This window comes from Cryptomeria japonica, chromosome 9, assembly GCF_030272615.1.
Source record: "Cryptomeria japonica chromosome 9, Sugi_1.0, whole genome shotgun sequence".
NCBI lineage: Eukaryota > Viridiplantae > Streptophyta > Pinopsida > Cupressales > Cupressaceae > Cryptomeria > Cryptomeria japonica.
In genome coordinates, this window is record NC_081413.1 from 196,578,609 (window position 1) to 196,605,030 (window position 26,422).

The window sequence follows — 26,422 nt, forward strand, 5'->3', positions numbered from 1 at the left end:
CACATCTTCTCTTATTTCCAACCTTTTTAAACTACTTATTTTATTAAATTTTTTTATTCAATTGACGTAATATCTCTTACGTAATGAGATACTCTTCAATTGACCTTACCGTATATCTGCAACTTGACAGCAAACAAGCTAATATTGACTTAGCAATATCTAGAACTTTAACATATTCTTCGATCTACCTTAACCTTACCATGCCATTTAACAAGATGACCTAATCCTAAGCATACTCTCCATTACAAATGACCTAATCCTAAGCATACTCTCCATTACAAATTTCGCTGATTGGCGCGTCGTATATAGACTCGACATACAAGAAATTAAAACTAATCACGATACGAAATTCAGTGTGCACGCCGGCCAATTGAGAATAATCAAACGCCTAGAATTTATTTTATTTATATTAATCAACAAAGTCAAAGGCAGAGGCATCCAAAATCAGAATAGCGCCGCAGACGTCGGATGATTCCTGTCAGAAATCCTGCAAATTGCATATTTTGTTTCCGGATATTGTTTGCTTAAAACTCAGGGGAATCTGTTAGGGTTTGTAGTCGTAATCCATGGCGTACGTAGATCACACATTTTCCATTTCAGACGAAGAACTGTCGGGGCCTTATGTTGTGAATAATAAGCCCCCCATAAAGGAGATTTCTTTGGCCTTGGCTCTGCTCGTCGTCGGCACCTTCGGTATGATCATGGGCTTCATCATGCTGTACAATAAGATCGGAGGCGACAGGGGTCACGGTAACAATTTTTTTCCTTCCACTCGTTTTGTGTTTCTAAAAATTTGACTGGTCGCAAAACCCTAGATTTTGCAGTCTATAAGCGATGAATTTAAACAGCTTGAGTTTATTTTCGCTTTTCGAAGTACGAGATATTAAGTTCTCATAAACCCTAAGTTTTCCACCCAAGATAGACAAATTTAATTGTCATAGGTTTTCTATCAAATTGCTAAAAGTTAGTTTTTCTGGTAAAACTGTGGTCTTTTCGTGTGTGATCGATGAGATTAGCAAACTGCAGTCGTTACCGTTATCGAGCCTCTGCAGTCCGTGATAATCGTACCAAGCTTCTGGAAAAACCCGCGCGTTGTTTTTGATCAATTTTATCTAACTATAATCGTTACCATTTTTGAGCCTCCCCAGTCCCTGATAATTGTACCAGGATTTTGGAAAGACCGCTGCAGAGGTTTTTTGATCAATGTTAACCATGATTGTTACTCGTTTTGAGCCTCTACAGTCCGTGATAATTGTGCCAAGCTTCTGGAAAGACCCGTGTTGAGTTTTTTTTAATCAATGTTCTGGATCGGCATCCTATTCTCTTGATGATGTATAAATCAGACTTGCTTGCATTTATTTTATCAATATTTTAGATCACACTCTAATATCCGGACTTGTGTGAGTGTTTATTATCTGACATGATTCAAAATTGTCAGGTTAATAGAAGGCAATCCAAAATCATCAAAATAATAGATGGTGATCCTAGACCCGTTGAAGAGGTTTTTAATTGACAATTTGGATCACCCTTCTATAATCTTGTTGATGGACCTGAATGAGTGTTTTATTACCCATCATCAGGATAATAGAGTGTTTATTATACATCAGCAGGATAATAGAGGATGATTCAAAACATTGATATCCATCATCAATATAACTGAAGCTGATCCAAAATGTTGATCAATAAACACTTGCACAGGCCTGACTATCCATCACTGGCATAATAGATAGTGAATCAAAAACTCTAATTCATGTCTGGTTATCCTTCATGAATATTATAGAGGGTGATCTGAAATGTTGATCAAAAAACACTTGCACAGGTCCGGCTATAAATCATTAGGACAACCAATATTGATCCGAAACATTGATAAGAAAATTGCACCCTGCACTGGTCTTTCCAGAAGCTTGGTACAACACTGATTGTGAGGTTTCAGCTCCTCAAGTCCTTGATGTTAGCTTTGTTTATAGAATCTTTAAATCCATACCTCCAATTGATAAATTTAATCAAATTTAGTAATTTATCCCTATTGAATTGCATGGATATTTGTTTTGTTGATAATATCCTATATTTTTGTCATTGAGCAGTAAATCTAAGCAATTTTCATTAATCTTTCTCCATTGAAATGCTAGCTGTCTGTTTTTCTGATAAAACCCTGTATATATCATCCAAAGTGTCTAATTTTACTGTCCAAATTCCCATATCAATGTTTTGGATCACCATGCTATTCTCTCAATGATGTATAAGTTTTATAAAACTTGTTTGTATTTTTTTTTAATCTTTCAGATCACATTCTATCATCTGGATGATGAGCTTGCGTGAGTGTTTATTATTTGACACAATTCAAAATTGTCAGGATAATAGAGGGCAATCAAAAATCATCAAAATAATAGATGATTGCCGTGTACCTGTGCAAAAGGTTTTCAATCAACATTTCGGATCACCTTTTGGCGGACCTGGGTGAGTGTTTTATTACCCATCATCAGGATAATAGAGTGTTTATTATTCATCAGCACTCAGCAGGATAGTAGAGGATGATCCAACACATTAATATCCATCTTCAATCTGAGGGTGATCCAAAATGTTGATCAATAAACACTTGGACAGGTTTGACTATCCGTCATTGGCATGATAGAATGTCAATCAAAAACTCTCATTCAAGATTGAATATCCATCAAAATCATAGAGGGTGATCTGAAATGTTGATAAAAAAACCCTTGCACAGGTCCAGCTATACATCATTGGGACAATGGATGTTGATCCAAAACATTGATAAGAAACATGCACAGATCTTTCCACAAGCTTTGTACAAGACTTAGAGTTAGTTTTCAGCTCCCCAAGTCCTTGACGTTAGCTTTGCTTATAATATCTTAAAATTCCTACTTCAATCGATAAATTAAATCAAATTTAGTAAATTTTCCCTATTGAAGTGCATGGATTTTTTTTTTTTTTTGATAATATTCTATATATTTTGTCAATGAGCCATAAATATAAGCAGTTTTCATTAGTCTTCCTCCGGTGAAATGCTAACAGTCTGTTTTTACTTTTTTCTGATAGAACCATGGATTTACCATCCAAAGTGTCTAATTTTACTGTTGGAATTTCCCTATCGAAGTGCTAGGTGTTAATTTTCCGGGTAAAACTGTAAATTGATAAATTTTTGATTGAAGGCATGGCATCCCATTGGTATCAGTCCTCGGGTGGAAAGATAGAATCGTCTTCAGCTTATTGCCAAGAAATAAGGTGTATCCAATTCATCAAATTTACCTGTAATGGAGGGAATTTGTCACCTCAAGGATGACGAATCCTCAAGGAAAAATTGCCCTTCTGATTACCTCTGCGAACTGGCGCTAAGATGAGCCAGGGGATAACAGATTTATACAAGGAGCGTCAGCCGCCCGAGAAGCGTCTCTGGACGGCTCTGCAAAGCCTCTGTCCTCGGGACGAGTGCGGCATGTTGTCGTCCTGTACGAATGGAGCGCATAGTCCGAGCAGAAAGTCTTGGACACACTGACAGAACTTATAAAACAGCTAAACAATATTGACAATTATGAAAAACGCGGATTATGAAACAGAATAAGGAAGATATTAGAGGACAAAGAAATCTCACAACCGGGCCACGCTGTGAAGCCTTATGCAAGATAATCTTTTCTTCACGAAGCCTCTGTCCTCAGGACGAGTGCGCAGAGCTGGGACACCAGCGCGGCGCACTGTCATCCTGTATGGACGGAGCGCAGAGTCCAAGCAGAAAGTCCTGGATGTGCCGACAGAACTTATAAAACAACTAAACAATATTGACAATTATGAAAAACACGGATTATGAAACAGAATAAGGAAGATATTAGAGGACAAAGAAATCTCACAACTGGCCCATGCTGTGAAGCCTCCCGCAAGATAATCTTTTCTTCACAAAGCTGTGCCTACACACATGCAAGAGAGAAAATGTTGGGGGTTGTGTTTTGGAGCCTGCCTAAGTTAGACCCCCGTTTTGGTGTTTCCACCTCCACGGACAACCCAAGAAGCCACGGGAAAGGAAGATAATGAAGAAGCTGATAAAGAAGAATGTAAAGACCAATACAAAGACAATGCTATTCTATTTGATAATTGGAAAATAAACGAGATATTGAAAGTGTAGGATAGAGTTAGATTACTCCCCTAGTGCTTGGCAAGTGTTGGAATTCTTGATAAACTTGGTAGCTTGACGATGCTGCAACAATGGTGGTGGAAAATAAACGAGATATTGAAAGTGCAGGATAGAGTTAGATTACTCCCCTAGTGCTTGGCAAGTGTTGGAATTCTTGATAAACTTGGTAGCTTGACGATGCTGCAACAATGGTGGTGGTGTCTCCAAGAGCTTTAATTTCCAAGAGTAAGTCTCCAATCTGCCAAAAGATCCTTTGGAAATGTCCCAAAACCAAGGATATAGGATAAGGGACGAGCCTGAATGTTGGTGGCCTTGCAGGGAGGCATTACGGTTCCTTCCTGGCGCAGGTCCTAATGTCCCAACGACCACCTGTTTGGCTGGCAGGTTGGCTGGACGGTAGCGCGCCGCGCGGATGTCTTCGCGCTGCTTCTGTGTCCTGCGAATCTGTCAGATCGGCAGAGTTGGTAATGCCTCCAGGGAAGCTGACATGGACTTCTTTGGTAGACAAAAGGACAAGTTGGTGAACCTGTCCTCCAAGCAGCTTGGGGGAGGCGCCACATGTCGCAATTGCCACTAAAGGTGATGAGGGTGATATTTTTGACTCTACATTACCCTCAAATTGAACGTGGCCTTATACATCATGTTTGTAGGCCTTTACACTCAGAAATAATTGAGTCCCATGGGGTCTTTGTTAATCAAATCAATTTCACCTGTAGATCAACAGCCTCTTGACAACGATTGATAAATTTATTTAATCATATTTGTCACAGTTTTTGAGCCTCTACACTCTAATCTTTCCATCTTTCGGAAAGAACTGTGTGAAAATTCAGATCATCCTCTATTATTCTTATGATGGATTATGGAGGGTGATTTGAGATGTTCACTGAAGAAAATTCACATTGGTCTCTTCAGAAGCTTGGTACGATTAACTATATTTAGTTTTCAACTCACAAAATTCTGGATGCTAGTTTTGCTAATAAAAATTCTACTATTTCCATCTCTGATTGATAAATAATAAATATGAAATTTAGCATATGTAGTTTTTAAAATTTTTTTTCCCTATTGAAGTGAGTGATGTTTGTTTTGTTGATAATGCTGTATGCTATCATCCACAAGCCATAGTTTAAGATATTCCATAAGCCTTCCTCCATTGAAGCGTCAGCTGCCCGTATTGGTGATAAAATCCCAGGTTTTCTGTCTCGTGATAAAAGTTAAGCAATTTCAGTCAGTTTTTCTCTACCAAAGTTTGTCAGATGTCGGTTTTGCTGATATAACCCTAGATTTTCCACATAATGATTTGGAAGTTTCAGTCAAATATTTGCTGATTAAGTGTCACCCTAGTTCCCCTTGTCAAACCGTAGATTTTCCTTCCCTAAGCAATTAATTTAAGCACGTGTCCTTTTCAAAGTGTCAAATTTAGTTTTTGATATTTCTTAGCTTTTCCATCCATGGGCAATTTAATTAATATAGGAAATCTCTAATTCTGAAAAGCTAAATGTTAGTTTTGTAATAATTTCCCCTTTAGATTGGAGCCTAGAATTTACATCTACCGGTGATGAATTTATCTATTTAAATCAATTTAGTTTTATAGTTGTTTTCCCTCTGAAACCATGTAAGTATCTCTCTGCAACTGCATCATGGCCACGCCTGAGCCCATTGTTATGCCACTCTGTCCACCCTTGTTGAACTCAAAGACCAACTGCAGGAGAGAAACAATCAACTCGTCAACGCTAATAGCGGTCAATGAAACATAATAGATCATAGCAATTCATGGGTTCTGGAGAAGTGGAATGACGGTTTTCATTTTTTAGAAATTCACAAACATTTTACCTCATTAATTCATGTTGGCGTTTCCCTTTGCTTCAGTAACAGATGATGACAAATAAATGATAGAAAAGTGAATACTTTTTTAAAAAGCCATTTTTTGAGCAGTTACACTATGAGCACTGGTTAGATTTTTCTGGGTTCATGACAGATTCTTCGGGGACAAACTCACGGTCTTTAATGTGTGTCCTGTTAGAACACCTGTGCAAATTAGTCCTGAATCCAAACCAGCTTTGAACTAGACCTTGATCTGGGCTCTGTAGGGGAAGAACCGGTAACGTAGATTTAAATCAATTTTCTCTTCTTATTGTACTGGATGATAGCTTTTGAGTATAAAACGCCATTTCGTTCATGACTAATATGTGTAAACAGTTTTAGTCAATGTCCCTATTGAAGCACCAAATTCTTTTTCAATTTTATGATAAAACCTATGTTACACCAAAGTTTCAGTGATGGAGACTGGGGACATATTTCTGGGACAGATTTTATTTGGAGTCCACTTTTTAGGGGATGGTAGGGGACAGCAAGGGACAACTATTAAAAAATATACAAAATTTCAAATATTCACACGGTAACATTGATAAGGTATGGTATTCATCATATGCATTATTGTTACCTTATTACATATCATTGGAGCTGAATTGAGATTTCTGATTTCAGATGAACACAAATTAACAAATGTCAAATTGTCATTGCATTCATTATTAATGTACATATATATTATATAAAATGTACAACAAAATGCCCAAAGATGTGGTCATCTACGTATGTACCAAAGAATGTTGCCTTTCCATATAACATGGTACAAAATGATTTTTATTTATTTTTCTTTATAAAACTAGAGCATGGATTTAGGGGTGGTAGTACCTAGTGGGGTTGAGAGTTGGCACTTCTTGGGGGTGGGGTATAAGGGCAGTGCCCCAGGTGCACTCACTGTTGCAATATAGGGTGGAGTCGAGGAGTAAAGCCCATACCACCTAGCTTTTGAGACCAAATAGACCTTCAAGGCACATGCCATTTTTTATAATTTTATTGCTTTTTACCAAGCTCCAAGAATCCTACAAATCTTTTAAAGTTTCTAAGTAGAAAACATTGGACTCTCAATAAGGGATTCCCAATTAATTGAAACTTGCCACATTTTACAATAAACAGCTTCCTGCGTGTCAGTTGGTACATATTCATGAGTAGCTTCCAGCTGATAGGATTTGAAGCTGGATATGCCATTTTGGGGGACTGCTGCATTTCTAGAATGTTTCCAGGATGGGTCTGCCTAAAAATGAGGGGCCAGGGATGGCAAGCCGATGTGTCCGTGGTTATTAGCATAATTTATCTTCGTATATTTCTTTCTATTTTGTTTAATGGTCAATATTGTATATTCTGTACATTTTAGATTCTTTCTAATTCCAACGATCATTTCTTAATAGAAACATTGTTTCTTGTAATCTATAAATGATCCATTGATCATTCATTTAATTCAATCAGTTATTTACCAAATGCTTGTGTATTATGGTATTAGAGCTTAGGCAGAAATTTTTTTCGAAAAGATTTTTTGTAATTCTAAAATTTTTAGTGAAAAATTTTTCGAATCAATTTTTCAGTCCTCTTTTCAAAATTCCGCCTAAGATTTATTTGTACTCGCGTTTTGTCTAAGAGCTCGACCCGTGTTGGAATCTTTTTCTATCGCTTGTGTTCGTGGTCGCGTCGGATTTTTGCAGGGTTTTGGCGGCCAATTTTTTGGCGGGATTTGTCTGCAACAATTGCGATTTTTTCTTTCGTGATCTGTGGTTTTGTTTTCCCACTGGCGATTCTGTGTTTGCCGCACGGATTATTCTTCTTGCATTTTCCGCAGTTGCGTTTTTCATTTTCGTGCCTACACGATTCAGTTTTTTTTCGACGGTGGCGTTTGGTGGGTTTCTTTGTGCGTGAAGGTGTTTGCTTGTGATTTTTTTTGCGACGCCTCTGTGTTATGCTCGCGCGAAATCATTTTCACCTGCGATCTTCCTCCATTTTTCTCCATTCGCGTGTCTGTAAAAATCGCGCTGTTTTTCATCTGGAAATCGTGCAGTTTCCATTTTGCGATTTTTCGTGTTCTGTGGTTCGTTTCTTTTTTGCGATTTTTCGCCATTTTCTATTGTCTAGGGTTTCTTTTTAACCCTTTGCGTTTTCAAGCGACCAATCACAAAGAATTTTTGGGTTCTTTTTTTTGCAACTAGGGTGTTCACTATAACTCTTTGGGTTTTAGTACGATTCAAAAAACTGAGTGTAGATTCTTGGTTGATTTTTTGAAAACTCATCTGGGTACCTATTAGATTTTATTGGGTCTTCAAAAAATCCGCACATTGGGATCCGTGCCCAAAAAATTGTTAACTTTGCTTCAAAATCTGTGCACACTTTCAGCCTCAGTTTTGTCTATGCATCGCGTTTACGCGATTTCACGAATCTTCCACCTCGATATTCGTGCCATCGTTAGGTCAACCAGCTTTGACCTCAATTTTTGGCGATGGCATCTTTGATGAATATTCTGCTTGAGGGAATTCAGAAATTCAATGGCAAAATTATATCACTTTGAAATAGCGGATGTTCACAATTTTTGAGTATCGCGTTATTGAGAAGTTGGTTCTTGGAAAGGCCACCTGTCCCACTACAGCCGGTCTTGAACAGACAAAGTTAGATGAACAAAATCGTGAAGCAGTCATGCTCATCAAGCTCTCAGTGATCGATGATCAACTTCCTCAGATACCTTCCAGCAAAACAGCTGCCGAGATATGGGAGCATCTCAAGACGTTGCATGTGACATCTGATAAGAGTAGAGCCTTCTTTCTAGAAAATATGCTCTTCTCTATTGTCATGGATGAACGCACTTCTCTTCAGGGGCATCTTAATCAGATCATAGACATCCGTGATTAGTTAGAAGCCATTGGTCGGTAAATGGAGGAGGAGGACATGGTCATGATCACTCTGAAGAGATTACCAAAGTCCTACGAACATTTTGTCGAAACACTCAACATCACTTCTACCGGTGTTGATTTGAAGTTCGCTGATCTCTGCACTAAACTTCTGCAGCAAGATCGGTGGAAGCAACAGTTCGGCAGCAGTACAAGCTCATCCTCTACAGAACAAGCATTTGCTGCCAAATCCTTTCAGAAGGATAAAGGCAAATCTCAATCTTCTCAGTAGAAACTCTCTGCTCTGTCATCAGAAGACTCGAAGAAAAAGAATGTTCAGTGCAATTACTGCCATAAGTATGGTCATATGAAAGTTGATTGCCGTAAACGTTTGGCTGCACAAGCTAGGCAAAGTGGTTCACAACCGGAGGCAAATGTAGCAGAGCATGTTGAGACATGGACCAGCCAGGACTCGAACCTAGGACCTTCCATACGCAGCTGGAGTGCTCTACCACTGAGCTACTGGCCCCTCTTGGACCAGTCCATCATCGGTCTGGGTGTGGCTTATTTCCAACACCAACACCCCCCCTTAAGCCACACCTCTCATGTCCTTGGGGCTCCTAGCCTGGACCTGGCTCTGGCTCTGATACCATGTTGAGACATGGACCGGCTAGGACTCGAACCTAGGACCTTCCATACGCTGCTGGAGTGATCTACCACTGAGCTACTGGCCCCTCTTGGACCAGTCCATCATCGGTCCGGGTGTGGCTTATTTCCAACACCAACAGAGCACATTGAGCAAATCGAGTCTGCCTTTTATGCCTTCATGGCTAAAAGACCTACAGACCATGTCAAATCCTCTGCCTGATATATAGATTCAGGTGCCTCACGCCACTTCACTCATTGCCGAGACTAGTCATTGATTTTCAGCCTTACTTAGAGTTATCTTTGGGGGAGGGGTACACCATTGTCGGAAAGGGCAATGTGCAGATTCAATCCGGAGGGAGGAAATTAATTTTCCTTGATGTGTACTATGTTCTAGGAATGGAACTCAACCTCCTCTCAGTCAGTCAAATTCTTGAGACATTCTCCTCGGCTTGACGTGACCTTCAGTTCACATCAGTGTAGTGTCATTGATTGGGAGACTCAGTCTACAATTGTTCTGGGTCTTGAGGATCATGGTCTTTTCAGATTAGTTGACTCAGGTGATTCTCAGGAGCTTGCCATGGCAGCCAAACACTCCTCTGTTAGTACACTCTGGCATCAACGTTATGGGCACTTAAATGTGCACTCTTTCTCAGCTTGTTCGGGAAGATCTTGTCATCGCATTGCTAGAAATTCAGACCTAGAACCTTGGAGTTTGTGGCGCATGTCAGGCTGGCAAGCAGCATCGGACTCCTTTTTCAGATGGCAACTCCTGGAGAGCCTCTAAGGAGTAAGGATGCATAGACAGCCAGACTGGTCAATATTGTATATTCTGTACATTTTAGATTCTTTATAATTCCGACGATCGTTTCTTCATAGAAACATTGTTTCTTGTAATCTATAAATGATCCATTGATCATTCATTTAATTCAATCAGTTATTTGCCAAATACTTGTGTATTAGTGGTGTCTTTATGTCCCCACTCCCTAGTATGGGTATGCCTCCAAAAAGGCAGGGGATACACCCTCATGTATTGTAGGATGAAACCCTAGGTTTTCCATCCACTAGAAAAGAGGAAAGGTAATGGCAAGGGCAATATAAATATGATGAAAAATGAGGGTGAAATAGCTGGTAAGAAACAGATTATAACCCATAATTTTTCAATCCATGAGTAATAAAAATAAACAATCTTAATCAAAGCTCCCTTGTTGAAGTGGTTGACATCAGTTTTTCTCAGAGTTACCTAGAAAGTCCAGTTTAGGAACGAGTACTGTTCCCCATCCTCATACCCATGATTTTGGGTGACTACATTTCATATAATATAGATATATCCTTATTCATTAAGTTACGTATCCTATTTTTTTTTGGCATTTCCATCCCAGTTCTGGTACTTTTACTCTCTTATCTGTAGGTAACTATGGTACTTTTTCTGATAAAACACAGATTTTCTATCCAAGACTGACAAATTTAACTGTCATTTTTGGCTGTCAGAATGCTAGGTGTGAACTTTTCTATTATTACTATTAATGGTGCATACTTGATTGATAACGTTGACATATATAGTAATTGCAGTTTTTGAGCTTCCATGGTCCTGTTTTTCTGTACAATTTTTTTGCAATTAAAACATGATAAAATCGTAGAAAAACGTTGACTGGTTTTTTGCCAAGTTTTTGGGGAAAAAACCGGGGACAAGGGTGACTGCCGATTAATTGCGATCAGTGGTGATTTTTTCTAGATTAATGCTTCTTTGATCTATTAATGGTGCTATGATGCTTCTGGAAAGATCATTGTAGATCATTGTGTGTTTTAAGTTTTAACCTTTTTTAATTGACATTTCAAATCACCCTTTATTATCTTGATGATGGATCATAGAGGTTGATTGACACATTGAGCACAAAGCGAGTACTCCCACAGGTCTTTCCCAAAGCATGGTATGATAATTTTAGTTGCTTTTTAGCCATTAAAATCTAATGCCTTAGTTTTGCTGATGAAACCTTAGAATTTTCATCTGTGATTAAAGATCAAGCAATCTAAGTTAACTTTTCCCTATTGAAGTGTTTGCTGTTTGTTTTGCTAACAACGTAAAATATATTTTTTTCATCCATGAGCCATAAATTAAAGAAATTTTAATCAATTTTCTCTTGCTGAAGTGCTCGCTGTCAATTTTTCTGATAAAGCCCTAGAATTCCCATCCATGATGGAGGCATTTAAATATTCAGTCATTTTTCCTCTTAACAAAGTGCCGGATTGAAATTTTGCCGGATCTAAATTTTGCTGATAGTGCCATAGATTTTCAATCCATGAGTGAAAATTTATTTCAAATTATGAGCAATTACAATTTTTTCTCAGTTTTTTCCCAATTCGCATACGAGCTTATTATAGATCATATTTTTCCATTCATTAGTGATTTTGGTGAGTCACCCCTATTAAGTGCAACTGTGCAAGATGTTAGTTTTCTCATCAAACTCTAGATTTTCCGTATGTGAGCAATAATTTTAACTAGTTTTTCCAGTATTGCCTATCAGAACCCCTTATTTTAGTTTTGCTGATGAAACCATATAATTTCCATGCATGATTAATGCATTAATGTAATATAATTAATTTTTCCCTGTTGAAGTTCTAGATGTTGACTTTACCAGTAAAGCCCTATATTTTTCTATTCACAGGCGATTCTTAATCAGTTGTAATCAATTTCCTGTATTAAGTGCCAGACATTACTTTTCCTGATGAAGCCATTGAATTTTCATCCATAAAGATAAATTTAATTTTTATTACTATTATTATTATAATTATTTTCTAAATTAATATCATTATTAATTCTGTATAAGAATGCTATCGGCTTGTGTATTAAGCATTCAGATTAAGCACAGCCCACGCATACCACTAACTACGAAGCACACAGATATTACTGTCTGTAACCTACTAATAATAGTTCTGATCCGCTTAATGGTCTGATTATTATTGCAAAGCAATTGTGCCGTTTCTGATTGTTGTTTTGAACTGCATACAATAAGGGTGCCGTCTCTGATATATGCCGCTTTGGGATTGTGCACACGGTATTTGGGTCTTCGGCCTTGCTAAGAACTCTTTCGACTGGAATAGAAAACAGTATATAAACCCATTCCATGATCTTTGGCAATGAAATGATTAATAATATATATTCACACATTCCATCGGGTGTGACCATTAGGAGATAGAGACATTTTTATTTGCTAAGGTTATAATCGCACCACTTCATCATACTAACCGATGTTCTTATCTTTATGTTGATCTCCTCTTCCCACATGTAACCGGTTGGCTATGTATATAACGTACGATTAGCCTTTTTGCTAATCGGTGTATGCTGGTAATTAATCACTATCGTAACTTCTCATAATTGCTGATCATAATATTATTATACCTAGTATAGTGTAAACTCTTTATAGCTAATATCTTAATAATGCACCTCATCGAATCTAAATCTGCACATAAAGATGGAGTGCATATGAAAGTTTGAGGTGGTTATGCAAACTCCACGTTCCTACATATACGTGCATGCTACTAATATACATTAATTCATACATTTGGATGCAGAGAACTATTGCTTTGAAGGCACTGGATTTATTTTGGCGTGATCATCTACTGAACATGAACCGTCTTAATACAGCGGTATTCTAAATATGATTAGTCAATAATTATTCTGACTTTCGATATGATAGTAATTATTCTTAAATAAAATTATTAATTAAATAATTACTTATAATTTTTGGAATTAATTTATTATTTTATTTAATTATTTTAAGGATATTATTAGTAATAAATATTAATATATATTAATTAAATAAATTTTTTAACAATTAAATAAATTTCAAATATTTTTTTTTAATTATTATATCAATTAATAATAATTGATTCATTTTAGGATATATATAACGATTGGGGAGGGGACATGACATACAAGCTCTTGCGAGCACATCCATGAGACTAATACAAGCTTCTTTTGATTGATCCCACCAGAAATCACCTTATGAAGATGAAGAGTCTCAACTTGGAAATCCATTTGTTTAGAAACTCGCTCCACATTAGAAGCCAACTATGGAAGACCAAGAGTAACAACTTATAATTCTATATTAGATGGCCCTTTGGGGTTGAACTTAAGTCTCCACAATGAGAACCCAATTCTTCAGCCTTTAATCAATTAAGCTTTAACTCCTTAGACTGTAATATAATCTTCAAGGAATAAAGGATTTTATTAAAGTATAATATGGTTGGCAAAGATTAAAAAAATTGACAAATTGTTAGCCAGGGAAATTTTGTTGAATGTGAGATTTAATGTTTTGAGAAATGTGGTGCTTTACAAACTTAATTATTTAGGAATGGACTGTAGGTGTCGCCATTTGGAAAGTTTTGTTACTATAAATGGAATGGTTAGTGGCAGCCACATTCCAGAATGGTTAGTGGCAGCCACATTCCAGAATGTGTTAATAAAGAAAACTTCATTTCTTAATTTTATGAACAAGTTGCCAAATCAACAAATTATATTTTAAGAAAGAGCGTCCTTTATTCCTAATCCTCAGTTATCATTTCAACATCAATTAATACTTCATACTAATTATGTATTGGATCTGTCACTCTGAGCTCTCTATTGGAATGTGATTATGCAAGAATTTCAGCTGTAGAAAGTTGCTTTTGGGTATCTTATGCTTGCTTCTGATTTGTCTTAAGTAAGGCTTTTCCTTTCATCCCAATGAATTTAAACAGTGATTTGCTTCATTAAAATTTCTTATGTCGAGTCTAACTCTAAATACAACGCATCTTTTCTACTTGTAGAAAATCAATTATTTGTATGATTGTTAAAATTTAATAATTCTTGCATTTCTATTTTTAACACTTTAGAACTCGCATTTCTTGGTTTAAGTCTATTTCTATTTTATTCTTTATTTCCTGTTTCTAGCAGCTAGGGAATAACCTGGAAAGTATGTTGTATTTTCTTTTAGAATGATGACAAGTTCTAGAGTAATTTGGCTTATTTATAAAATTTAATCTTCATTAAAATTAAAAAAATGGTGACATGTTGAGAATCGGTCTAATAATTCTCTTCACTCTTGATGAGTCATTTGTAAGCTAATTTATATATATTGTGGGATACTCTCCTTTCCATGGTCACGAAAATTCGAATGATATTAAGTTTATGGGGAAAGGAAAGGTTCTTCAGATGGATCTCATTATCTTTAGTTACTTTATGTTTTCATCTAACATTTTGCTTTTGGGGCAGGAGTGTTTTTCATGATACTTGGAGCGCTGCTATTTCTTCCAGGGTTTTACTATACGAGGATTGCATACTATGCTTACAAGGGCTACAAAGGCTTTTCCTTCTCAAACATTCCTCCAGTTTGAACTAACAACTCCCGTGCAACTGTTTATGATCATGATGAGAGATGGTCAATGCATTTTTTAGAGTTTTTTTTAATTTTGTTGTAAATTCAGGACTGTTATTTTGCCCTTAATTCTTGTTTTGAGTACCACCTTATAAGATGCTAGCACTGATCAATGTGGTGGATTTTGTTAGTCTGTCCCCATTGGACTACAACTTGTAGACATTGGTTTTGATATAATCAAATTTTGCCACTTGTAAATCCATTTTAGTGTATAGCCTTACAATTGATTTGAGGTTGATGCTGTTTATAGGCAAGGGATGCCTTAAGAGTTTAGGAAGTGTGCTACACTTGTACAGAGACATTACACTTGTCTACATATACTTTTAGCTGTAAACATTTATTAGTGGAAAGCATAATTGGTGTATAAGTATCTCTTCACTTTGATCTCGTTGAATTCTCTTTATGATATGCTGAACTTTGGAATAGCATTTTCAAGTTGTGTGAAAGTCGAGACTTAAATGAAAATTATTTAGTAATTTTTCTTCGTTTGAAGATGTTGGTGGTTAAATTATATTTGGAAAATTAAGGCTCAATTTTATAGACATTTGACATGCAGAATTACATATTTGTAATCAATTGAAGGAATCGAAGTTATGTCTCAAACCTGTGTTTAGTTTTGTTTATTTTAAAAATGATTTTTTACTGGCTTGACATGTCAAAATATATGTGTGGCCAAAGCAGGTGAACTTACAACTTCATAATTCATTACTTTAATACTTTCTTTTGTGATCAGTTGAAAAGGTCAATCGATCATGAGTGTCCAAGTATTTTTCATGTGTCTTTTAGTAGCAGTGGTTGCTGGGAGCTTCTGACAGAATCATGTAATACTAATAGTAATATTTTTTTTCACTCTTACTACTCAAGGTCTGAACTGTTTAGTTATAGGGCAATCAGACAAATATCAATGTTAGTTTTCTCGCTGGAGCTTTCTTGTTGAGCTTATGAGTATCCAAGCAACCTACAATTTGTATGACTGCTAGGTAATTGAAGTGCTTTTGATTTTTTGCTTGTTTAGGGACTCATTCTTTGGGCCTGAATGATGTACGAAATTAGTCTATATATAAAATTTTAGCTTGCAAGAGTTGAATAGATTTTGGCATGCATGGATCTAAACTAAGACAGTTTGGGCATTTGCTTACTGCAGTTCTATGTGAAAGGTTATCACCCTGGATATGATCAATTATCTTAATACTATGGGGAAGAATTTGACAATGTATATAACATTAGTAAGATGGAAATTACTTTGTTTCTTTTTTTCCCATAAATTAATTTTGATTGCCGAAGGAAAGTATTACCTTGTCCTTATGTATTCACGAATTTATTGTTTTTAGAACACATCCTTCAACTATAAAGGAACATCCTTCAAACTAGCTACAACTAAGAGATTTCTGCTTTGCGATCTCACAAAACGTTTCCTGTGGATAACAGTAAATAGAACAGTCTGTCTTGAAAACCATCTATGTATTCTAAAGTATAGGAGTTTTAATGTTTGCAGGTACGAGAACTTTACAGATTGTGTTTGAACGTTGAATTTGTATTGCACTGTGAAAAGGAACTGTATTGTAGGCGGAGACAAGTAAATGTATCTTCTAATGAAGGTGATGGGAAAATAATTGTTGCTCAATGTTTCAATGCCAGTACTTGTCAAAACATTTCACATTCATAGTATTACTTGACAATGCTTAGACATTGTCTTGATACTTGAGATGCTTGAAATAGTAAGTAGCAAGTAATGTTTGAAATTTTGATCCATACTTAAGATGCTTGCTCCTTATTGAGTATTAGAAGTTTAATGCAAGAGCATCTGGATTCACAAGCAATCCTACATCAACAAAAAACGTCAGGTTTTGTTTTCAGTTCAATTTGATTTTGTTGTGCTTATGTTGGTGTTTTAGCTGCTTGGGAGAATTTTCAGATTCAAATTAGTTAAATTTCTCTAAGTTAAAGCATCGGCTAAATTGGGAGGTTTCATAACTCGTGACAGCTTCTGAAGAGGTTCTTACAACCTCGTCGGCTTCTGATGTATCAACAAAATCGGGAGGTTTCATAACTGGTGTCGGCTCTTGATGCATTGACAAAACAGGGAGGTTTCATAACCCTTGTTGGCTTCTGACACATCTTTTCACAACCTTGTTGTCTCTCAATTTTCCATTTACAACCCCTTATATTCTAAAAGAAATGCTTACCTTGGAGTTCCAATTGGGTTTCAGAATTTGTACCAATTGCCGCTAAAATTATTTAACTCATTTGTTTTTTGAAAGAAAGCTTCTTGGAAGGTGGCATTAGAGTTCAATCGTGGTTTCAAAATCATCCGGCCTCCAAGAAGGTTGTCACAATGTTGTTGACACCCAAAATAATTTCCAGAACCTCTAAAGAAGGTGAAGCAAAGGATTTCTTGGCAGCATCACCAACAAAATCATCTTGGAGAAGAAGAAGAAAAGTACTTTACAAAAGAATTTCGGTATTTGATGTTGGTTCTGAAACTAATGTTGGCTGATGATGAGGTTGTCACAGCCTCATCAACACTTGACATGGATGTCAAAACCTTTTTGGAATGCAACAAGCAATTCACAACCTTTGTAAAAAGAATCAATGGAAGATTTTAAGGAAAGCTCAACAAAGATGGAGAAATTTTTTAATGTTGGCCTATTGTCCTGATTTTGAAATCATTGTTGGAAGGCAACAAGATTTCGGGCCAATAAGATTTCGGGAACCTCTCGGAACTCAAACAGGTTCCAAAAGTACTACGAATTCTTGAAATTTTTAGGAAATTCTAACTTGTGTCATTAAGTAGTGATTAAAATAATCAGTTATAACATTTGAATATTCTAATGTAATCAATTGTAGAAGAGATATAAAGGAAGGAGAAAATTCTTTAAGAAGAACATATGATTAACTATTAAGGACTGAGATTGAAAAAGAATAAAAGGAGAAAATTTTGTGTCGTTGGGTATCTTTCGTGTAACGCATATTTTTTTGTACTCCTCAAAGCGAGTGTAAATTTATTTCCAGATTTGATTAAATTGCAAGTTCATTGTCATTGTGTGAATTTTAATGTGTTTGGCTGCTAGATTTGGTTGTCTAATATGGTGAGTGTAGTTTGAACCAGTGTTTAGGATTTGGCAAGTACTGGCCAGGACTCGCGTGTCCTAAGTTCCTAACACTCGGCGAGTCGACTTGCCTAAGACTCGTGAGTCGAGTCCCACCAAGTCTCAACAACTACTTGCCCAAGTCTTGGCCTGGGACTCCTCATTGAACTCTCGAGTTTGCTTGGGTGTGTTAAAACAACAAAAGTTGAGTTTTTTTCCTTCATATTTTCACTCAAACTTGTTCATTTGCCATCATCCATTTCTTCTTCGGGGGCATAGCCCCCAAATCCCCACTTCTAGCCTGCGTGGAAATGGAAGTTCGTTTTCTCACACCTCTTCTATTGTTATGTTTTTCTCACATCGAACACCTTGTGCAGCTTATCATTGTTGCTCCTCAAAACCATTAGGGTCTCCACTACCAAACCCTCATTGTTATGGAGTATGAATTATGAAATTTCAAATATTGAGTGTTTGAAGATCATATGACGTGTAATGTTTGAATTATGACAAATTGATTGTCAAATTAGGCTTTTATGTTCTCTATATGCATTAATTTTTAATTTTTTAATTTTTTAATTTTGGTTTTCTTTATATTTGTGTAAAACTATGGTTTTCTTTGCCTAGTCGGTGCCGAGTCCCAAGTCCAAGTCCTATTTTGGGCTGCGGAGCCTGTGCCATGTCCGAGTCCTAAAACTTTGGTCTGAACCAAGTTTTAGAGCCATTCCTAGCTATTGGTAGACTTAAAGTATTACCAAGGCGATGGTGACTGGTCTGGCTGAAGTACACATCTATATTTTCTTACAAATTTTAGAGTCATATAGACTAATTAATATATAGTGAATCTACTATTGTTGAACTCCTAAATTTAACAAGGGATCAGTAATTATGGTGCCTATTTTCTCTTGAAATTTATAGCATAATATACACACATAATAAATGAACTTGTCAAAGCTGTGGCATAGTGTATCTTAGATATGGCTATGTTAATGCATGCCTGTTGTATCTTCCAAGCTCTTTGTGTCTCCCCAGATGTCATTCCCGGGTTATAATTACAGTTCATGTGGGTTGTTGATGATAAAGTAAGTTTTAGCACATCTCTATGTGTTTTCATGTTTAAAAGATTAATTAGTGCACTAATTAGTTGACCTTTTTTGAATAGATTAATTAGATTGTTGAACTTGGATTAATTCTGTAGGGAAAGTGATTTTCCAGACTGTTTACCAATTCTATGTGCTTAAAGTGGGGTCGGTCTCAGCTTGTTTTGGACTAATAGCCAACTATAACAGTATTAAGGATGAAGGAATTCTTTCTAAATTCCTTTTCTTAAAAAGTCTAAAATAAGTTGATTTTATGGGAATGTTTACTAGATGTTTGATATAAATGTTGAGTGGTAAAATTATCTGCCACTGTTTCATATTAATTGGAAATGAATATGGCAGTGATGTTCTTCTCCTGTGCAGTAATTGTTTCCATAGAGATGGATTTTAGAACTTTATATAAAACTGGGCTCATTACACACGAGTAATAATAATTTATCAATTCCATCATCTGCTGCTGTTCAAGCAGCATACTACTCACAAATTCTAATTAATTGCTATTACTTTGGAGAGAATAAAACATGGTTTTGGAAGATTTAACAAAGGGTTGGTTGGGTAAATTTTTACCCAGACCCAATCTGCAAGTACTTTTAGTGATCTGCCCTCTCAATTTATTCTTAAATGTTAATGCTTGTACTGACCTCAATAGGATTAACATCCACACTCATCTCTGTGCTCTAGAAAAATTGATAGCAAGCATTGGCTGTGTAATGGAGGAGAAGAGCAAGGAAACATAATAGCCAAAGATAACACTAACAGCTCGCATCCAATTTGAATTTTGATCATACCAAGAACCATAGAATGTATAGAAGAATTTAAATAACGACTTCTAATGATCCACCAGTTGCCTACAACTTTTGACTGGTCTATTGTTATTAGAGTTTGACTCACACCTGTTGCCTTCAAGTGAAAACTTCGGCCAGCTCTTCCCAAGTGCCGTTAAGGAATATGTTTGGTGCAAATTATTCGAGACTGAAATATGGAATGACAATGAAAAGTCAGAAAATCATATGGATGATATGTTAAGACTTAGTTTACTTGATATATACAAGGAACTCAACAAATAATCCCGCTGCATATCCCTCCAGCGTTGTAGTTGATTTCAGCTATCCCAAATCAAATGTTTTGGTTGGACATTCCTTGAAAATTATGTTGAGGAATGGCAAGCACACATGATGTTTATGTTTCTGGTGATTCACTGTATATTTTGCCTTTCACCTATCCTGTTGTATCTTGTAATATATTTTATATTAAGGCGTTTATAATGTTTACTATGCTTTTTAGATACGCAAAATTTCGGACAATAGACTTTGGTAACTTTCAGCCAACATTAAAGCATTATTGTTTTGTTTTGTAGATGTGAACTCGTTACTTAAGCAATGGATAGATATCATAAGATTTCTAGTTTTGAAGTACTTGTGGCATGCAGGTTTGAGGAATGTACTTGTATGTATGGACAAATAATACTTTTTTATATTAACATCTTTAAAATATTATATTGTTATTTGTAGATGGGAACTCATTACTTCAGAAATGGCTATCTGTTGATGTCTATTTTTGAAGTACACATTCACAGGGAAAGAAAAAGATCCGGTGTTCCTTGTTTTTTGATAGAATGCAAGGCAATCCATTTTCTCAAAAAACCAATTTAACTATCTCAATAATGTCTAAAATTATTTGTTATTTGTAGACTGAGAAATCATTACTTCAGAAATGGATGGTATTAGATATCTAGATTTCAAGTACTAATGGGAAAGAAAAGGATCCGAGGTGCCACGTTTAAACTTGCATCTAATAATCCTGCTGAAGCTATAGGTGCATGCAGTTTTGAGGACATAATATACATCTGTAGAAGCTGCAGTTATATTATTACTTTACGAGGCCTTAATTCATATATTTGCCAAAGTGATAATGCATGCAATACCAATCCTGTTGGATCAAAACAATCTGCTTTCTTAAACATCCACTTCAGCCAAATTCTTAGGCAAATTTCTTAATGCTACTCAACTTTAAGATCATGGAGAGATAATTCTTTCCTCAGGTTCTTGGCATCAACTCCATGTTGGATGTATTGCCACATAAGACATAAGCTGCCACATGTAAGTACATATTTTATCACTTTAAAAGGCTTTCATTCAAATATTTGTCAGGGTGTTCTAAACGGCAATACCAATACTGCCGAACCCTTTTTTTGGTAGAACATGAAACGATACGTTTTTGTAGAAAATCAGTTAAACTAAATTTGTAGGTGATATTTCTTAGTGCTTTGCCTGGCTTAATTATGTTTATTTGACTGCAAGATATCCTTGAGAGGTAATTCTGTCCTCTGATTCTTTTATGTCAACTCCGTGTTGGATAGTATGTTGCCAAAGAAACGGAAATTTTCTTTATATGATTTGAATACAGTTTTGTTTAGCTGTTACTATTTGCCCTTGAAAATTTTAGTCCTGTTGCCCAAATTTCAAATTAAGCAAAATGTGGGGGACACTTGCATTTTTCACTCGACAGTACCCTTTTTATAGATTTAGTATAACTAATACAAAGATTAAGATTCACATCTACTGAGTAGTCGTCATTTCTCTTACAAGCATGTAACCTTTAAAATTTCAATCTAACATAGAACATTTTATTTGAGGCATTCATAACACTAGTACTTTTTACATTGCTTAGTCCAAAAATGTTTTTACATTGCACAATCAGCCATCAATTTTATATATACCCCGATCATAAAGTGACTGCTTGCTTTCAAGCCAAAAGCCAGAAATTTCTCTGGCTGCGGCTGTTAATGATGTACCCACCAGTTCTCTTGCTCTTTTTCCTCACAGCTATTGTCAGGCACTCTGCATTGTCTATACAATACTGCACCAGGCTTCCCTTTTTCCGTCCAAATATCCTGCATCATTTTTAAACATGTCATCCTTATTTCTTGGTTTTCTAGGAATGACCTAATGATGTTCAAGTATACCTCTCAAATAATGAAGGCCTTGTCTGACCCAACACCAAAAGAGAAGCTTCTAACTTCTTTGCTAAGCGAACAATTGTAGCTGCTCTGTCTCCTTGTGTCACCAGGACTTCAACATCAACCTGTCCAAATGATTGCAAAGTTATTGTAAGTCATTTGAGATGATTGATCAATGCAGTTACTCTTATTGGCTGGCCCAAAATGGTTGTGGCTAATCCATCTCTATTTGATTTGATTGCTTTGGTATTTAACACATATTTGGAAAAAAGGCCATGGAAACAGATTTTGTTTCCACTCACACAATTGTGTTATCTTATGGTAGTTGTACTTTATAACCAGAGCCGAACACCACTAGAACAAAAGAAAAGAGATTTCGAAACTTGAGGGTCAATCAATGACTAGCTATATTAGAGGAACCAAAACCCAGAGTCAACAACTAACAATTTCTAGAAATAAATGAGCTTAGCAATCCTGCATGTGACGCCGTTAATCTAGAAATGTTTGGCAGATGATATATTTTTCAAGCATATTATTATGGCTTTGGGAACTTTTTAATATAAATATTTTACCTAGTCTGCAAGGTCATAATGATGTTAAATAAGTAGGAACCATACGAAGCTGCTATTGGTAGTTATCTTCGGTTAGTAAAAGTCAAAATAATTTCCATCATTCAATCCCGCCTATCTGTAACAAAGAAGCTACATTTGGTGCCTAAGCTGTTTATACTAACACACTTTCATTTATCAGTTTGATTGTGTCTCGATTAATAAATAACTGCAACAATTCACCTTGCAAGACTGGATTGATGGGGATACGGTTACACCAAATACACTTCCATATGGTCCGTATATTTAGTTTTTTTTGGTAGCAATTGCTACCTTCAACTGCTACTTGTCAAGAAAATTTTCTGTCATGATTGCAATGATGATTAAAATGCTCTGCATATGCAGAGTCAAGAATATTCATTTCCTTTAAGTTGGGGTTAATGGCAGGCAAACATATACACGTGGTAAAATGCAACAAAACACAAGTCCAGTGAACAAATGTACGCAAAAGTACCCGCTCAAAGTTTCTGAATCGCTATAAATATTTAGAAAATGTCAAAGCAAGAAATTTTTGTAGTAGCATTAATGTTATAACCAACTCTTGGCATGAAGATGAAACGAAATATTTGCTGTAAAATCTGGGTTTACTCTCAAGGATATTGAGTTATATATGACTCAAACCATGTGCACTTACAAGTACTAGGCCAAGATGCAGATATCATGTATAGTGCTGGTGAAAACTCATAAAATTCTAGTCCGTTGTATTGTGTTGCATTGCAAAGACTGTCAATTAGTAATCCATTTCTTCAAATTTTTATCTACACCTGCAATTATTTTCCCACCATGAAAGGAGGCCAAAATAAATTAGGGAATCAGGGATCATATTAGAAATCGGCAAGAACAAAACTGAGGGACCGTACTGGCAGCAGCAAAAGAGATAACTTAGGGACCAACTTAACAGAGAGCAAAAGTGCACTGTACTGAAAAGGTGCATATATAATCCGAATATGCAAGCAATGAATCTGTTGTGCTGTTTCACATGGTGTATATTTTTGAGCCGAGCCAGTCAAATTCCTTAAGGGAGTCAATCTAACCAACCAACAACTAAAGTGATTTTCTGTCAAAGTACAAGGAAAAACTTAAAACAGAATTAGCTTCTGTATTCGGTGAGACGAAAACCACCAAAATTTAGATATTTCATATTTGCGAAAAAAAAGGCAAAAACAAAAATTAAAAACAGACAGCACCATCCATTTCTTCGAAGCCCAAAGGTATCAAAAGCCTTATCCATAACTCACCGACTCAGCATTCTATGTTTGGATATAGGAAAACACCAACTTCATTCATTTGAAAAAAGACAGTTCTCCCATTTAGACCAAAAAAGTTCAAAGATCAAATCATTCACCATGCCAAATAAAAATATGGAAAGCTCAGGTCCTATACCTGTGGTCTGTAGGATTTACAAAGGCCCTTGAAGGACTTCGCGAGCTCACATTCTCTTGCGTCAAGCAGCCTCTTGTGTTGAGCATGATCAATCACATCAGAAAACCCATCTGACAAAATCAAATCCAAACAAACCCACAAACATATTCAAACACCCATTACAGCATCCAAACAAGTCAATACAAAACTACATGTATAAACAAAATGTGAATTTTCTTTTCCCGACCTCTGCAAGTAAAGTTCGGATTGTATTGAATATCCAAAACGTTTAACAGAGTGATTATATCATATGAATTGACAACGTGGGTGAGGGCCCACAAAAGAGCATGCTTGGCTTCTTTAGATCCATCAACTGCCACAATTACCCTCTTCCTGGAATTCGAGTCTGTGTTCTCCCATTCCTTCTGAGAGCCTTTTGCAGAGCTTTTATGGGCACTGAACTGTCGCAGGATCGAACCCCCGCCGCGCATTTTTGAATACCTATTAACTGTTAATGCGTGTATTGTGCTTTCAGTTCGGCATCAGTCCATATATGTAGAAAAAACTACTAGTGATCACAAGGGGGTGGGAATCACGTGTCTGGAATCTGTCAGCTGACAGAAACCCATTTTCAAATTACAGTGTGAGACAAAAGAAAAGAGGTGAGGATCATAGTATTTTTCACAGCAATAGAATGGAAAATGATTTGTGGGTTTGGAGTGTCCGCTGTCCTGTACAGAAGTAGTGAATATATATAATGTGTATATTCCTGACGATCACGGGGGCCGATGAGGGTGGTGCATATTTGAACGGTATTTTGTAAGGACGTTGCTTATGCTAGTAAAATTACTATTGAAAAGTATTTGAAATTGGGTTCTGTGTCCATAGTACGTATATGGTTATTAATCTTTTTTTAAAAGACCATTTTGTAGGGTGGGTTTTTAAAATGTTTGTTAATTTGGTATTATAGATTAATCCGTGGAACAGGATTATTTTTGTTTGGATTTAAAACAATTTCTAGTTTAAAATGGGCTACAATTTTTAAGTTAACCGCCTACAAGTATGGATCTGGATAATTCAAATCTAATCTATGGAATAGGGTTTTTGGATAAGTCAAATCTAATCTATGGAATAGGGTTTTGGCTTAGATTGAAAACAATTTTTGGTTAAAAATAGACAATAATCTTTAACTCTTAACTTCCTACAAGTATGGATATGGATAAATCAAGTAATAGAGGAAAAACATCAATAGTGGATCACGTTCCAATAACCAATCACTCCTTGTGCACCCAACCCCTCAATTACTAATTTTTAAAGAGTCGGAAAATTGATAATAAAAAGTTCTTTAATAAGTTTCACATGTACCAATACCTGAGCACTTTTTAGTTCTTTTGATCCATAATTGGCCCATTTGTGCACCACTACTAGGACATTTGAGCACAAACTACTAGGACATTTGTCCACAAGTAATGACAATTTTGAGTGGATGGTTATTGGAACATCTTTAAGTAGGTATGGGATAACACTTTGAAATGTGTACTTTTTGACCCTTGTGTGCATAATTGATCCAAAGCATGTGTCGTTACTACCCAAAAGCTAGAACCTTAACTATAAGCAATTAAGTCACATACGGAGACAACAAAAAATTCGATGTACCATTTAAGATCCGTAGGTGTAGGAAGTTAGCTATAACCACTACTGGTATGCTTCCCCTAGATCGAATAAATAAAAATAATTTAATAGTTAAGAAATCAGAATTCGTTGTATTTCTAATATTCAAATTCAAATAATCTATCAAGAATATAATTTGTTTATAATCTATAATATTAACTTAATATATTTCAAAATTTGATTATATAAATTTTTTCCCATCGATATTCTCTATCATACTTCATGAGCCAGGTGAATACTCAAAAGAATAGAAACTGATTATGATTATTCCATATATCCATTGGCTTATACTACACTTAAAATTATGACAGAAATAGATGATGCATGATTGGATGCTCCTGAACAATCATGTGGAAAAGACTGAGACAGGGGAAGATGCCCCTAGTTTAGGTGGAAGGGAAGTCAGTTGTGGAGTAAGATCCAATTCTTTTATCACGTTATCATACCATGTACTTGCATTAAATTGAGGCGTTCGAGGTACTTCATTAAATTGAGGCGTTCGAGGTACTTGAGTTAAATGATTTAAGTAGGTCCCTTGGATTTCATGATAAAGCCTTTACTTATACGGAAAGATTGGGTTTCCATAATTTCATGCAACATCTTTTTATTATTGTTTATGCAATATGCTTAAAGGAGATAGGGAGGCTATGATTATGAAAAGAGGGCTCATGTGATTCCAGAAGCAATCATCACTATATGGGACGCCTTTGAACTTAACTGATTT

The 26,422-nt window shown here is 36.1% G+C and overlaps 2 protein-coding genes across 2 annotated transcripts; one reads left to right on the forward strand and one right to left on the reverse strand.

Annotated features, from left to right (window-relative positions):
• Positions 1-230: 230 nt before the first annotated feature.
• LOC131052387 (uncharacterized) lies at positions 231-15,290 on the forward strand. The gene is made up of 2 exons (XM_057987030.2): positions 231-750; positions 14,750-15,290. Exons 1-2 carry the CDS (start codon positions 567-569, stop codon positions 14,869-14,871), a joined length of 306 nt encoding a protein of 101 aa, XP_057843013.1. The 5' UTR covers positions 231-566; the 3' UTR covers positions 14,872-15,290.
• Positions 15,291-21,702: 6,412 nt separating this feature from the next.
• LOC131052403 (uncharacterized) lies at positions 21,703-24,775 on the reverse strand. Its single transcript, XM_057987063.2, has 4 exons — positions 24,275-24,775; positions 24,049-24,158; positions 22,064-22,182; positions 21,703-21,991 (listed from the first exon to the last, which is right to left on the reverse strand). The coding sequence occupies exons 1-4, from the start codon at positions 24,516-24,518 to the stop codon at positions 21,844-21,846; spliced, it is 621 nt and encodes a 206-aa protein (XP_057843046.1). The 5' UTR covers positions 24,519-24,775; the 3' UTR covers positions 21,703-21,843.
• Positions 24,776-26,422: the final 1,647 nt, after the last annotated feature.

Coding starts and splice junctions, on each gene's coding strand:
- LOC131052403 (XM_057987063.2), bottom strand. CDS start 24,518: ATGCGCGGCGGGGGTTCGATCCTGCGACAGTTCAGTGCCCATAAAAGC. Junction 24,159..24,274: donor TCCGAACTTTACTTGCAGAG/GTCGGGAAAAGA, acceptor TGATTTTGTCAG/ATGGGTTTTCTGATGTGATT. Junction 21,992..22,063: donor AGGCCTTCATTATTTGAGAG/GTATACTTGAAC, acceptor AAAATGATGCAG/GATATTTGGACGGAAAAAGG.
- LOC131052387 (XM_057987030.2), top strand. CDS start 567: ATGGCGTACGTAGATCACACATTTTCCATTTCAGACGAAGAACTGTCG. Junction 751..14,749: donor CGGAGGCGACAGGGGTCACG/GTAACAATTTTT, acceptor CTTTTGGGGCAG/GAGTGTTTTTCATGATACTT.